Genomic DNA, 14,690 nt, shown 5'->3' with positions numbered 1-14,690 from the left:
TACGAATGGTAACATTAACCTTGTAGAACTAAGGGCATTGAGGAATCACAGCTTAGATTTTGGCTGAGGGTCAGAAAGCTTAAAGCAGCAAGAAATTGTTTTTTTTTCAAACTAGATGGAAATGTAGTGATGTCTCCCCAAGGATTTGTAAATGGATAGATGCTTTTTCACAAATGTTAATGACCTAGAATTGAGACACAGGATGCAATTTTTTAAATTTGCTGAGGACACAAAACTTGACGCAGTAAGCAAAAACAAGAATATTAATAAACTTCCAGAGAATACACATAGGGTGATGATGAAATGCTAAGAGAGACAACTGAAATTTACACACAGCTGATTTTGGCAGGAGGAAAATGTAAATAGATGCTTACAATTTTAACATGGTGAATTTCCTCACATAGAAGTAGGAACCAAGGTGTGTGCATAGACACAAGTCTTTGAGATGGAAAGTTGAGTAGCCTATTAAAAAAAATGTTGGCCCTGCTGGAGCTGCTGCAGTGGTAGCGCTGCCACTGGTGTGGACCCATGGAGAATAGGGAGCGGAAACACAGTGCTCCTCCGCAGGGTTCTACCGGCCAGACTGGCTCTGCCTTGGCTTTAAATGGCCTTATGAAGGAGCCAACAGTGATTTATTTTAAAGTCCTGTGACCGCGGGGTCTGGGCCCAAGATGGGGGCACCTACAATCGGAAGCAGCCTTGAGGGGTTGCAGTCTCTGGGGAAGCAGAGGACTGGTACAGGCCACCTTAAAATGGGGAGAATGCCTCTTGTTTCAGAAGTAGAGGAAAATAACCATGGTGGCGGACCAGTGAGGGCCTTTGTGGCTGAAGAACACACAGGCATTTGGTGACCGGAGGTGAGGAACCCATGCAGGCTGCTGGTGACTGTGGTCAAAGGACTCCCACTGGGCTGCGGACAGCTGGTGACTAGCTTGAGATTGCCTGAAGGAGTACCAGGTGCAAGAGGGTGCCAAGAGCGGAGGGCTTCCTGATCACGTTGGAGGTTTAGGTCATGAGCTCGGTTTGCTGATAGTATGGACTGGAGTCTGTGTGGCTGCGGAAGCTGCGGGAGTGCTGGAGGTGAATCCGTGGACACTCAGTAACTCTGGCAGGCTCTCTTTTGTTTCTCTTACTCTGACTGTAAGGGGCGCTGGGCATTTTCTGATTTTGGTGAATCCTTGCCTTACAGTAGACTAAAGTCAATTTCCTGTAATATTACACCAATATTTATTACATGACAACATGAGATTTTCCTGAAAGTTGGAAAGATTGAGATTTGATAGAATGATAGGAATTTTACTTGCTGCAGCCAAACAAGTACTTTGAAAAAGAAAAACTCCAAAAGTATACATTAAATTACCATATGGAAAGAGGTAATAAATATAAAAGGTAGATGGATGATATTCAGTTACACTTGGACAGTGGTTCTCAACCTTTTTTTCCCCCACTCACATACCACCTTAAGTAATCCCTTACTAACCAATGAGCACTTATGGTTCTTGAATGTCCCCTTTTGACCCTAATCGTAAAATACTCTGGCACCACAAAAAGACCTGTCTGCACCTCTGAAATGGCTCATTTTTTTCTTTGCATCACTTCAACCTTTTTTCCACTCATATCCTTGGTCCAGGTGATGTTGAGAGCAAGCTGGTTGTTCTGTCACCACCAAACCAGATTTTTATGGATTGCAGAGTCTTTTATAGATTGGTTACAGAGTCCCAAGTGCGGAGGGAACAGAAATGTTCAAAATGATGAAAAAGTTCTCAGTATAAAAATGCAGAGGCAGTTGTCACTCCTAGATCAAGGTGACTGGAAAAACAAACCCTGGGGAACTGACAAAACTTTTTTTTTTTATCAACAGCGCGACTGCAATTTTCAAAAGTGAATTGGATATTTGGAGTTGGTTATTTGGAGGAGATTGTGCTGGGTCTAGCAGAGGACAACTAAACAGTCCTTCCTGACCTGTCTATCTCACCCTGCCCAGATTTTCTGGGCGATGCCTCTTTTGGATGTGCACAGAGCAAGTGTGCAGTCAAGCACCAACAAGGTCCAAGGCCAACGCTGCCATTCTTCATTTTGCCCCATTATTGCACTCTGTCAAGGAATCTTGCTGCACAGCTGTTTTAAAACAATAGTTGGCCAATATGGGAGGCCCAGTGGAAGTGAAGGCAAATAGGGTATCTGCTCATTCCTCCATTCCCAAAGGGCTTCGGGGTGACCTGCATGGGGGCTTGCCATGTTTTAGGAAACGTGTCAGCTCAGCAGAGTTGAGAGAACGGCAAAAACTCGTGCAATCCCCCGGTGCAGCGAAAGCAAAATGTGAAGGAGAGGGGGTGGGAGCTGTTGGCGTAGATGGAGGAGGGACTCACTGAGACGGTGTAAAAACTGCTGCCAATCGGGGCAGGTCGCTGGGAAATTTTACACTGCAGAGCATCAAAGTGCTGAGTTTTTCTTCCCCAAAGAGTTAAATCACTGCAGTGGAGTGGGAGATCTTAATTGCGGGAAGTCGAGGTTCACGCTGAAATAAAGACAAGAGCCTTCATGGTCACTCGTTGACCCGCATCATTCCCTCGCCTTTCACCCGACCGGAGAGCATCGAAGTACTTGCGATGCAGTTTCGTTGATATCTCCCCGGATTAAGCCAACAGCTCTGTTTCCTGCCCCGCAAGCCTTGCTCGGTAGCCGCTTTATTGATCGGAGGTTGATTCGGGCTCCATTAACCAAGCCATGCAAGTCTCAATTGCCTGCACCGACCACAATTTAAAGGCACGGACAAATGAGGAGAGGCATAAGCAGAACTCCAGCAGCCCGAAATTAGGTAATGGGGCCCGGGCGAAATTTCGGACGGTTGCTATCATTGCACGAAGTCTGGGACACTTCATCCCCCAACACCACATGTCTTTGAAGGAATCAACAGCAAAACAGACGGGGATGAAATATAGGTATGAGAAATGTTCGCGTTTAATTCCGAGGCTCCACTGCCTGAACGAGATGCACTCACGAAGTAGCAATGTAACAGTCAAATAGAATCATAATGGCTCCAGTGAGGGAAGGCGTGTAGGTCTCGGAAATGAGTTACCTGCTTTGTTGCAAGTTTCAAAGTGTTTTGGCAGGGAGGAGGTGAAATGTAAGGTCTTTTAATGTAATGTTCCACAGATTTAATATCATGGCGAGTTAAATGACTGTGACCATGTTTGCACAGAGTGTTTGTAGACTTCAGAGAAAGTATTTCCAGCAGTTGCTAGTTTTAACTTTTTCTATGAAGCATTTCTTTTCATTGTTTCGAATTAAATTCTGGTCATTCATCCAAATAATTAAATACATTGACTTGGGGGCTCAAGCAATGTTCATTAAAATAAATTGTCAATAAGAATAGTTTAATGTTCATGTTGGGGGGGGGGGTTAATGTTCATGTTGGGGGGGGGGGGGAATCACGCTGTTCTCAATCTGAATCTCGCAGGGATTAAATATGCAATAATCTGGAGATGTATTTTTTCTTTCAAGTATTCTAAAAGTCACTTGCACAAATCTTTTCAGTGCCTATGTGGACAGTGCACCACTTTTATGTTGCTTGTTTCCTTAAAATGCCAAGGATCAAATCGTGATTTCCATTAAATAAACATCCATTTATCAACATTTCTCCTGATTTCCTTCACTGTAAAAATGAGAGCCATTATTTTAAATTTTATTTTCGATCTAGCGTAAATGTGTTTCCAAAGGTGGAAATTCTGAATGGCTGCATGCCATAGAGTTAAAAACTTGGATCTTGAGTCTAAATCATTTTTGCAGCATGAAGGCATCTTGCAGGAACTTCATTGATTGGACTTGCATCCTTAAATGAGTTGCTTCTGAAGTGTTTGAGGACGAGTGTGTTTTCGTCTCCGGAAAGTCAGTAAATGTGCAAAAAGCATACAAAGTAGCTTCAAAAGCGGGTTATCAAAAAATGGGCCAAGTACACATCACTAGTAGCTCTCACAGTAACCGCTGTCAGGAGACTTGTGTTGTGTTAAATATGTATAATCTCCTGAGGAGCTCTAACTTAATTGCACTGTATTTCATATCTTGGACGAGTGTCCGGGCATCCTCTATCTTTATTATTCTGCCACAGATATCAGTGACCTGAATAGCAGCAGCCTTTTAGTCATATTGAGCTTTCAATATAGTATTTTTTCTTGTCACTTCAAAGGAGAGCTATTTAAAGAAATGAAGCTGAGGCACATTTTGAGAGAAGCAGACTGTCTTGTCAACAGGGTAAGTTTCAAGGTGCAGTTGAAAGAAGAAGGAGATTTTGATTCGCAAATCCAGAGCCTGAGTCCTTGCCAGATAAAGTTGCATTCCTCCTGGTAAAGCAATTAACATTAGGAAGGTCAGAATTGGAGGGCAGCTTTTGAACCTGAAGAAATCCTAGAGGTGAAGCAGAACATGCTTTTGAAGACAATTCTTCAATTTTAAAGCTTGTAGCATGCTGCAGAATTTTGAATAACTTTATTACAGATAAAATGAAGGACCTTGGGCAGGAGTACATGAGGTAGTCAAGTCTAAAGACAACAATTGATTACTTTCCACTGATGACAGAAGTGTGAGAGAAATGCAAACAAGTGATAGTGGTGGTGGTGCAGAAAAATGATTGGACAAAGAAGACCTTATACTTGCAAATAATCTGGTTCAGACTCTGATCCAGGACGGCATGTCAACGGGATAGTTAGGAGATGGAGCTTCTGATGGGTTTTTGGACTTCTCAGTTTTTTAATTTTGATATTCCACATTTCTTTGACACAAGAGGAAGTCATTTGGCCCATTAAGCTTATGCTAACTTGCAGTGCAGTCCCATTCATTTGGACGACATGTCTGGTAATGAAGATTGTTGGGAAAGTAGAAAAGAAGGTGCCATCAAGGTATGTGAATAAATCAAGTTACAATATTTGGAATTTTTTTTGCTGGTGTGACAGCATGTCATTCTGTTGGTTACAGTCACTCATCATGAGGCATTTTTTTATGTAGTGAGTGAATTATTGTTGTTAATCATGTTATTCCCATTTGTCAACGCATGGCTCATAGGGTTCTATGTGTTGGTAATTCAAGTACTCTTCTGGATACTAGTTAAGTGCCTTGCAAGTATCTACATCAATCACCCCCTCAGGCAAGGCAATGTGTACCAGATTTGAACCACTTGAGTGATGGAATTGCTTCTTCTATTTCCTCTCAACCTCTTTTCTCCCTTACTCTAAACCTATGCTCTTTTTTTCAACAGTTCCGACACAGGGAAAAAAATTCCTACTGTTTATCATCTTTCCTTGTTTTAATTCTGCATGCCCATATCCAGTTTCCCCTTGGGCTTTTCTGCTCCAAGGAAAGTAACTTCAGCATATTTCATCTTTCATAAATGAAAAGCTCCATCCCAGGCAATATTATGATGAATCTAGAGACTCCCAAGACTATAGAAAGCAGAAGCAGGTCATAAGGCCTCTCAAGTCTGAATTCCCATTAAATATATTCAGGACAGATCTATACAGTTCTCAACTTCACCCTCTGCCAGTTCCCCATAACCCCAATTCCTTGATCTTTCAAAATATTTGCCCATCTCCACCTTAAGTGTATGTAATAATTTGTCCTCCACCTTTATCAGTGGCAGAGAATTCCAAATTCACATCCTATCAGTGTAACGCTTTTGACACCCCTCAGTTTTAAATGACTAGCCCTTATTTTGTAGTCATAATCCCCTTGTTTAGGACTCTCCCATGATCAAAATTAAACATTTGCCCTTCGGGATCTTGTATATTTTAATAAGATCATCTCTCATTCTTCTAAACTCCAAAGAAATGTAGACCCAAATTGTCTTGATAGATCAACCTTCTCATCTTGTGTACTTGTGTGGTAAATCTCCTTTGGACTGTCCCCAGTTTTATTGAATTCCCTTTTTTAGATTGGGGGAATGGGTGTGGGAACCAAACTGTGCACAGTGTTCCAGGTGTGGTGTCAGCAACATCCTGTATTTCTGTGCAATCCTCAATCTTAAATTTTAACCCTTTGCAATAAAGGCCACAATGTTGCGTGAACTACTTGTTGAACCTGCTTGCCAACATTTTGTGATTTCATGCACTTGAACATCCCTGAACTTCACGCAATGCTGTCTCTCACCATTTAGATGATCTACCATTGTCTCTATCTTTATCAATCCCATTTGCTCCCATTAGGTCTACAGATATCTTTGCCTTGCTGAGTCAAATGTCTCTCTAGATGCCTCTTAAATGCTGTGATTTGTATTTAACTCTACCACCCTCCTCTAGTTATGATTTCTAGACAACAGCCATGATAAAAGCTGATGTGGTTAAATTTCCAGGCCTTTCTCTGTCTACCATTTTGTTTTCCAAGGTAAGACACATGCTTATCTAAAAAAGCCACAGATATTTCCATTGGCAAACACTGATTTGATTATTAAATAATGATAATGTCTGAAAGACTTTCAGGCTTGTGACAAAGATGCTCTTCCTGTCTTTGAAGGTTATTAAAATTGTAAAGTTGATCAGTTTTTAAATAGCCCTTGACACGGATACCTTGGGGATTTTTCAGTGAAAATCAGAAACTGAAATTGTTGTTTATTACCTTTTTTTTTTGGAGCATCATTCAGCATATCCTTTGAATACTGCTGCAAGTACATCTATGTGTTATGCTCAGCTTTATCCTAAAAGGTCTAAGCCATTGTGTGTGACTGTTTAATAGTATTTGAGGTCGTGTAAGGAATGAAAATTCTTATTGTGGAAGCAATATCCTAAAATACATTTAGAATTTTATCTACATATGTTTCTGCATATATAGAAAACAATCAGCTTTGTTTGTAAAATTGATCACCCAATTCCGCTGAGGAATTGTATTTTCATTTCTCTTGTCATTTTCTGTCATTAATCATTTTGCCATTCAAAATAAATAACAGAATCATTGCATGACTGATTTGAGACAGTGAGAATCCAGCACTTATGTGCATCAAACTCTTCTAGCTACTGCCATCTTTAATTTAAATTGTTATCTGTTTTCCCCAATGCATTTTGAACTCTTCTCTCGGTAAAATTCAAGTAGGTAATGCAGATAAAAAACACATGCAAAGTGAGCTGTGAGAATTGGTGAATTGGAGTTTATTAAAAAGGAGAGATTAAGAGGATAAAGGTAAACTGTCAGCAAGTAGGTCAATGATTCACTGTGTTTAACTTTCCTGATCAGATAAGTCCCTTAGAATACTTGTAGCCCTGAATTCAAGAGCTTGGACCATGGACTTGCTGTTAACCTTGGCGAAGTATTCTTCGTCTACTGGCTGGCTTTTTTCCTCGGAGGGGATACATGGGCTGCCTGCAGAGATCCCAGCATGAGCTCCAGCTCCAGCTTTCTGCATCAACAGTCCATTTTATCTCTTCCTTTATTCCACAGCCAACAGTATTTGTGGTTGAATTGCAATTTCCAATATTGAGGCCAAGGCTGAGTTCTACACATTTACGATCATGACAGGTCAGCCTGATTGGCAGATATGGTAAAAATTTTAACACCATGGCTGGGTGAATGAGCCCTTTAAACAGGCATTGCAGAAAATTTTATCCAAAGACTGCTGGTGTGTAATTTTGCTTCTTTGTCTCTAGCACGCCAGGGTTGATCACCAGAAAACTCCATCCCTACACCCACTGAAAGATCAAAGATTAAATTTGTTTCTGAGAAATATCTTTGACTACTTGAGTATTGTTTCCCTTATTTTCTGATTATGATGGACCAGAGTTTACTGATTATATAGTATGGCCACATAGAAACCCACTTTACTGTTTGGTTGGGTGGCAATTTTATTTTGAAATAGATTGAGGCAGCCAGACTACATTTCTAATTTAATGCAGGATTTGGGGTGAAGGAGGGAGGGAGGGAGGGGGGTGAGAAAGGCAGGGTGTGAAAGGATGAATAACAAAACTGAGCAAATTCTATCATTTACATTTTCCTTGAAGTTACTTTGCTCAGGAGTACCCTGTGGAATGCAGCTTCTGATAATCGCAGAAGTCATTTTTATTCATTGAACAATGGATTAATGATTGTTTGTGTGTTTATGAATAATATGCTTTTCAGTTATACCAGCATTAACTCTATTTTTCTCCTATAAATTAAAGATTTTTTAACATGAATGATTGTGTTTTCTGGATATTTGGAGGAGATGTTGCAGAAAATAACACAAACTGCTTCCAAACTGATCATTTACAACAAGCTCTGATTTTATTTGTTAATGACTGCAACACATTATTTGTAGATTAATTTATGTATGTTGATGAAAATGCTGAGGCATCTTCAGAACATTTCATGCCATCATTTCCTTTCTGAAGGGTTCTTGTTGAATTCCATGGAAATGGGTACTGACCTTCAAACATTTACAATCTATTATTCAATTATAGAACGTAATATATCCATATTTGCTGCAAATGGGTGGAAATTGTGCTGTGAGAAGCAAAGAATTTGCCAAAAAGCATAGCTTGATGGTGGAAGATGTTGAGAAAAAAAGAACAAAAAATGAATACCTTTTAGTTTACAGAGTGATCTTAGTGGGCTGGTTCCTGAATCAAAGTTACCATGTACATCAATTAATTTGGAATGCAATGGAAAGATAGACTTGAATAGGAAGAAATACTGTGTAGCCTTTCTGTATTGATTCTTGTAATGAAGGGTGGTTTGAGTGAGCTGCTCTGTGAGGAGTGATTGAACAGGATTAGCTTTTGAAAAGTGATTTAACTGAAACACATGCCGGCAGAAGAGTTCAGAGGCCCTTTCCTCTGACTGGAGAAACTAAAACTTGTGGCATACTAGAGATAAAGGTGATCCATTTAAAAATTAGTTGAGGAAAACTTTTAACACGAGATAGTATGACTCCTTGGTTCTCTACAATTCTCTGTTCCTGGTTGTTACGTTGTTGAGGACATTCAACTCTGAGATCAAGAAATGTCTGAATTCAAAGAAAATGAATAAAGATGGGGATTAGAAGGCTGATCTACAATTCTCTGTTCCTGGTTACCCCAGTTGTTACATTGTTGAGGACATTCAACTCTGAGATCAAGAAATGTCTGAATTCAAAGAAAATGAATAAAGATAGGGATTAGAAGGCTGATCGACAATTCTCTGTTCCTGGTTACCCCAGTTGTTACATTGTTGAGGACATTCAACTCTGAGATCAAGAAATGTCTGAATTCAAAGAAAATGAATAAAGATGGGGATTAGAAGGCTGATCTACAATTCTCTGTTCCTGGTTACCCCAGTTGTTACATTGTTGAGGACATTCAACTCTGAGATCAAGAAATGTCTGAATTCAAAGAAAATGAATAAAGATAGGGATTAGAAGGCTGATCTACAATTCTCTGTTCCTGGTTACCGCAGTTGTTACATTGTTGAGGACATTCAACTCTGAGATCAAGAAATGCCTGAATTCAAAGAAAATGAATAAAGATAGGGATTAGAAGGCCAAGGCACAGGATCAGCCATGATGGCAGAACAGGCTTGAGTCAACAGAGACTTGTTTCTGTTTCTTGCCTTGTTTCTGAATTAATCTTCCATATTGGGCTTTTCTTTGGATCTGCTAATTCAGGATTCATATTAGCTTCCAATGGAGTGTATTTTTGAAAGAAACATGAGCTCAAATTCTGTTGCACTATATCCAGATCAAACCAATACTCAAAGCTGTTGCCACCTTAATTAAATATTAAAAGTTTTTTTTCACATGCACCCAGATGCGGAGATAGAGGTTAGTTTGCCATTTTGGTTTCATAAATAAGGTTGCATTTTTGATCCAAGTCTACCTTGTGTGTTAAGTATAATGTGAAGGAATTTATCGTGGTGCAAATTAGGAAGTGACTGGAGGAAATTGTGATGATACGCTAGGGTACATCACTCGGCCAACAGGTGGCCTAGAGACATGGTACCCGGCCTAATGGCATCTGACCACCAGGTGAGCCCAGAGGGTCCATGGTATAAAGCCAAGGTCCTGACTGTGTTCTCGCTCTCGCTCATCACTGCAAGCACAGCTAGCAGCCAACTAGATCTTTGTGAGTGGAATAAAGCTGTGTTGCCCCAAACAGTATTGTACCTGTGTTTTCTTTTGGTGCAGCCTGCCCCATTGATCAGCAGGCCCTCTTCAATAACGAGCACGAAATTATTTCAAGCAAATGAGTTAGCTGTATGAACCATGACATGGATCTGTTTCAATTTGCCTACTACAGCAACAGATCCGCAGCAGATGCCATCTCACTGGCTCTCCACAAAACCCTGGAAGACCTGGAGAGCAAAGACACATAGGTCAGGATGGATTTTATCATCTACATTTCGGCATTCAACACCATCAATCCCTCAAAACTAATGAGCAAACTCCAAGACCTGGTCTGCAATAAACCTCCAGACCTTAACCATTGTGGATTGGCAAGAGTATCTCCTTCACATTCTCCATTAGTACCAGAGCAGCACAGGGCTGTATAATTAGCCCCCTACTCTATTTGCTGACTGTGTGGCTCCTTCCGACAACAAAATTTCCTAATGTGCTAATTATACCACAGTGATGGGGACTGCATCAACAAAGAGACTATGTGTCAGCATGCAGGAGGGAGATTGAAAACTTGGCTGAATAATGCACTCAGTCACCAAAACCAAGGAGCTGATTGTAGACTTTAGGAAGGGAAAACCAGAGGTGTACAATCCAGTGATTATTGAGGGAATTAGCAGTGGAGAGGGTGAGCAAATTTAAATTCCTGGGAATCACTATCTTGGAGGATCTTTCCTCGACCCATCATACTAATGCCATCGTGAAGAAAACGTGTCAGCACCTCAGAGTTTTCAGAGAGTCAGCATGTCATCATAAACCTTGGCAAACTTCTGCAGATGTGTTGTGGAAAATGTGGTGGCCAGTGGCATCACAGCCTAGTATGGCGCACCATTATCTCTGAGCAGAATGGCCCACAAAAGGTAGTGGACACAGCCGAGTACATCACAGGCAAAACTCTCCCCAACATTGAGAAAATCTGCATGGAATGCTACTGTTGGAGAGCAGCAACAATAATCAAGGATCCACACTACCCAGGACATTTTCTGTTCTCACTGCTGCCATCAGGAAAGAGGTATAGGTGGCACAAGACTCATTCCACAAGGTTCAGGAACAGTTGCTACTCCTCCAACAGCAGACTCCTAAACAACAGACTCAAAGCAGAGACTCATTTAAGGACTCTTATGGACATTTACCCCCTCCATAAATCTTCGTCCGCGAAGCCAAGCCAAAGAAGAAAGAAAGAAAGATTTATTACTTAATATTTTTTCTGCATTGCACACTCAGTTTGTTTACATTTCTCTCTTTTGTATACATCTATTCTGGAGTACAGTTTATAGTGACCGATAAGTAGAAACTCTGCCTGGTCAATAGGAAAAGAATCTCCGGTTTGTATGTGATGTTATGTGGGTACTCTGACAATAAATTAAACTTTAGCACTAGAATTTACATTAACAATTAACTGACATTCAAGGAGATAAACTATTTCTGATTTGCAGTATTTATATTTTAATCCCACTTTACATTTTTTAGAAATTATTCTGAAGAGTTGTTATTTGATTGGCACTTATTCCCATCTGTTTGAAAAGTTGATGTTGAGATTTCTTCTGGTACATTTATACCCACTGAGCTTTTATGTAAAATTTTGCTGAATTCTGATCTTCTTCTTTGGCTTGGCTTCGTGGACGAAGATTTATGGAGGGGGTAAATGTCCACGTCAGCTGCAGGCTCGTTTGTGGCTGACAAGTCTGATGCGGGACAGGCAGACACGGTTGCAGTGGTTGCAGGGGAAAATTGGTTGGTTGGGGTTGGGTGTTGGGTTTTTCCTCCTTTGCCTTTTGTCAGTGAGGTGGGCTCTGCGGTCTTCTTCAAAGGAGGTTGCTGCCCGCCAAACTGTGAGGCGCCAAGATGCACGGTTTGAGGCGATATCAGCCCACTGGCGGTGGTCAATGTGGCAGGCACCAAGAGATTTCTTTAGGCAGTCCTTGTACCTTTTCTTTAATGCACCTCTGTCACGGTGGCCAGTGGAGAGCTCGCCATATAACACGATCTTGGGAAGGCGATGGTCCTCCATTGTGGAGACGTGACCCACCCAGTGCATCTGGATCTTCAGCAGCGTGGACTCGATGCTGTCGACCTCTGCCATCTCGAGTACTTCGACGTTAGGGATGAAAGCGCTCCAATGAATGTTGAGGTGGAGCGGAGACAATGCTGGTGGAAGCGTAGGTGATGCCAGTAAAGGACCCATGATTCGGAGCCGAACAGGAGTGTGGGTATGACAACGGCTCTGTATACGCTTATCTTTGTGAGGTTTTTCAGTTGGTTGTTTTTCCAGACTCTTTTGTGTAGTCTTCCAAAGGCGCTATTTGCCTTGGCGAGTCTGTTGTCTATCTCGTTGTCGATCCTTGCATCTGATGAAATGGTGCAGCCGAGATAGGTAAACTGGTTGACCGTTTTGAGTTTTGTGTGCCCGATGGAGATGTGGGGGGGCTGGTAGTCATGGTGGGGAGCTGGCTGATGGAGGACCTCAGTTTTCTTCAGGCTGACTTCCAGGCCAAACATTTTGGCAGTTTCCGCAAAACAGGACGTCAAGCGCTGAAGAGCTGGCTCTGAATGGGCAACTAAAGCAGCATCGTCTGCAAAGAGTAGTTCACGGACAAGTTTCTCTTGTGTCTTGGTGTGAGCTTGCAGGCGCCTCAGATTGAAGAGACTGCCATCCGTGCGGTACCGGATGTAAACAGCGTCTTCATTGTTGAGGTCTTTCATGGCTTGGTTCAGCATCATGCTGAAGAAGATTGAAAAGAGGGTTGGTGTGAGAACACAGCCTTGCTTCACGCCATTGTTAATGGAGAAGTGTTCAGAGAGCTCATTGTTGTATCTGACCCGACCTTGTTGGTTTTCGTGCAGTTCGATAATCATGTTGAGGAACTTTGGGGGGCATCCGATGCGCTCTAGTATTTGCCAAATAATACCTAGTGTCGCCGAGAATATTCTCCCAGAATCACAGTGCGGCTTTCGCGCAAAGGAACTACTGACATGGTCTTTGCCCTCAGACAGCTCCAAGAAAAGTGCAGAGAACAAAACAAACGACTCTACATCACCTTTGTTGACCTCACCAAAGCCTTCGACACCGTGAATTCTGATAGCAACAATGAAAAGGGCAAAGCCATAGTTGGGTTTGAGTGTGACTTAAAGGTGTTGTCTTTGTGTTTGGATGTTGTCATTTTCGGGTTTGGGGATATATGCCAATAAGTTTTTGATAATTTTCTATGGGCTATCATCTGGATAGTATGCTGTTTTGCCATGTATACTGTTGGTGGGGGTAGTGACTATTTAAGCTGGTGGAAAAGGTGCTTTTTATTGGACTGTACTATCTTTGGCTCCTGGAATATACTGCATAACAGAGGCACATGCTCCAGATTTTGGAATTGACCTGATAGTCTTGACCCAAAATTTTGATCAAGGCTTTGCTTCCACAGATACTGCTTGACCTGCTGTATCTTCCAGTAACAATCTTGTTTGTTTGAATATTTTTTTTAGCTATTATTTATTTACTCATTCATTTGCTGTTGTTTATCTGACCCAGGCAAGGGAAGAACATTTGATTACACTCTTGATTTTACTTGAATGAAGATTCAATGAAGATTTTACTTCCTGAATGCTTTTGGGTGTATTTCAAGATTTAAGTTTCTTTTATTGTCGTGTAGTAAAAACAGTGCAACATTGCACAGAATTTTCTCTTGTCTAAGCTAAGGCGGACAGATTCACCATCGGCAGAAAGTGCCTCTTACAGTGAGAGAAAGAAGAAAAAGAGACTGCCCTCAGAGTCATCGAGTCTGTGTAGATTTGCTTCCAGTGCTGTCTCAGACACACGAGAATCTTCACACAGCCCCTGTAGCCACACGGAGTCGAGTGCAAGTCAATCAGCAGCCCGAGCTCCAGATATCCTGTGACATGATCAGGAAACCTTCAGCACCCTCTCACATCCTGGATCCAAAACCCAGTACCCCTTCAGCCTGTCTCCAGTAGTCTGCCATCAAGTTTGAATCCCTCAATTGTAGTCGCCCACAGCCTGCATGGGTTCTTTGCCTCGAGTCACTAACAGCTCTCCATCTGTGCGTTCTTCAGCTGCGTAACCCCTCACTGGTCGGCCACCACAGAGGAATGACCTCATGGGTCATCTCCTCTGCTTCTCCTTCTCAAATGGGAGGTGTTCTTCCCATTTTCTGGTACCTGGCGCCAGTCCTCTGCTTCCTCAAATTCTGCAACCCCTCGTGGCTGCTGCCGATCATAGGTGCCACCATCTTGGGCCCAGACCCCGTGGTCGCAGAATTTTTCAATAAAACCACCATCAGTTCTATTAATGGGCTGTTTTAGAGCTTGTACAGAGCTGGTGGCAGTCTGACTGAATGGTTGGTCCCGGCAGGAATGCTGTGTCTCCACTCTCTGTGAGTCTGAACCATCGACAGCATTGCAGTTGCAGCAGGTCCAGCAGCGCTGCTATTTCGGATGAATTATTATGGATTTTGGGTTGATGATCATGAAAATCTCATTTAAAATTTTCCTATCCAGATCCATTTTTTTTAGATAAAACCTATTTTTATGATTTTAGAATCAGGATTTATTGTCATGAACAAGTCATGAAATTCAG

The 14,690-nt window shown here is 41.7% G+C and overlaps 1 protein-coding gene across 1 annotated transcript in view; it reads left to right on the top strand.

Moving 5' to 3' along the window:
• Positions 1–2,421: 2,421 nt before the first annotated feature.
• Positions 2,422–14,690, top strand: part of kcnab1a (potassium voltage-gated channel subfamily A regulatory beta subunit 1a) — a 149,462-nt gene continuing 137,193 nt past the window's right edge. The window contains exon 1 of the mRNA XM_069896888.1: positions 2,422–2,942. Coding sequence (XP_069752989.1) covers positions 2,728–2,942 — 215 coding nt within the window. The 5' untranslated portion in view covers positions 2,422–2,727. The remainder of the gene's footprint in view (positions 2,943–14,690) is intronic.

Source organism: Narcine bancroftii, chromosome 9, assembly GCF_036971445.1.
Source record: "Narcine bancroftii isolate sNarBan1 chromosome 9, sNarBan1.hap1, whole genome shotgun sequence".
Classification (NCBI taxonomy): domain Eukaryota; kingdom Metazoa; phylum Chordata; class Chondrichthyes; order Torpediniformes; family Narcinidae; genus Narcine; species Narcine bancroftii.
This window is presented reverse-complemented; position numbering and strand designations above follow the sequence as displayed.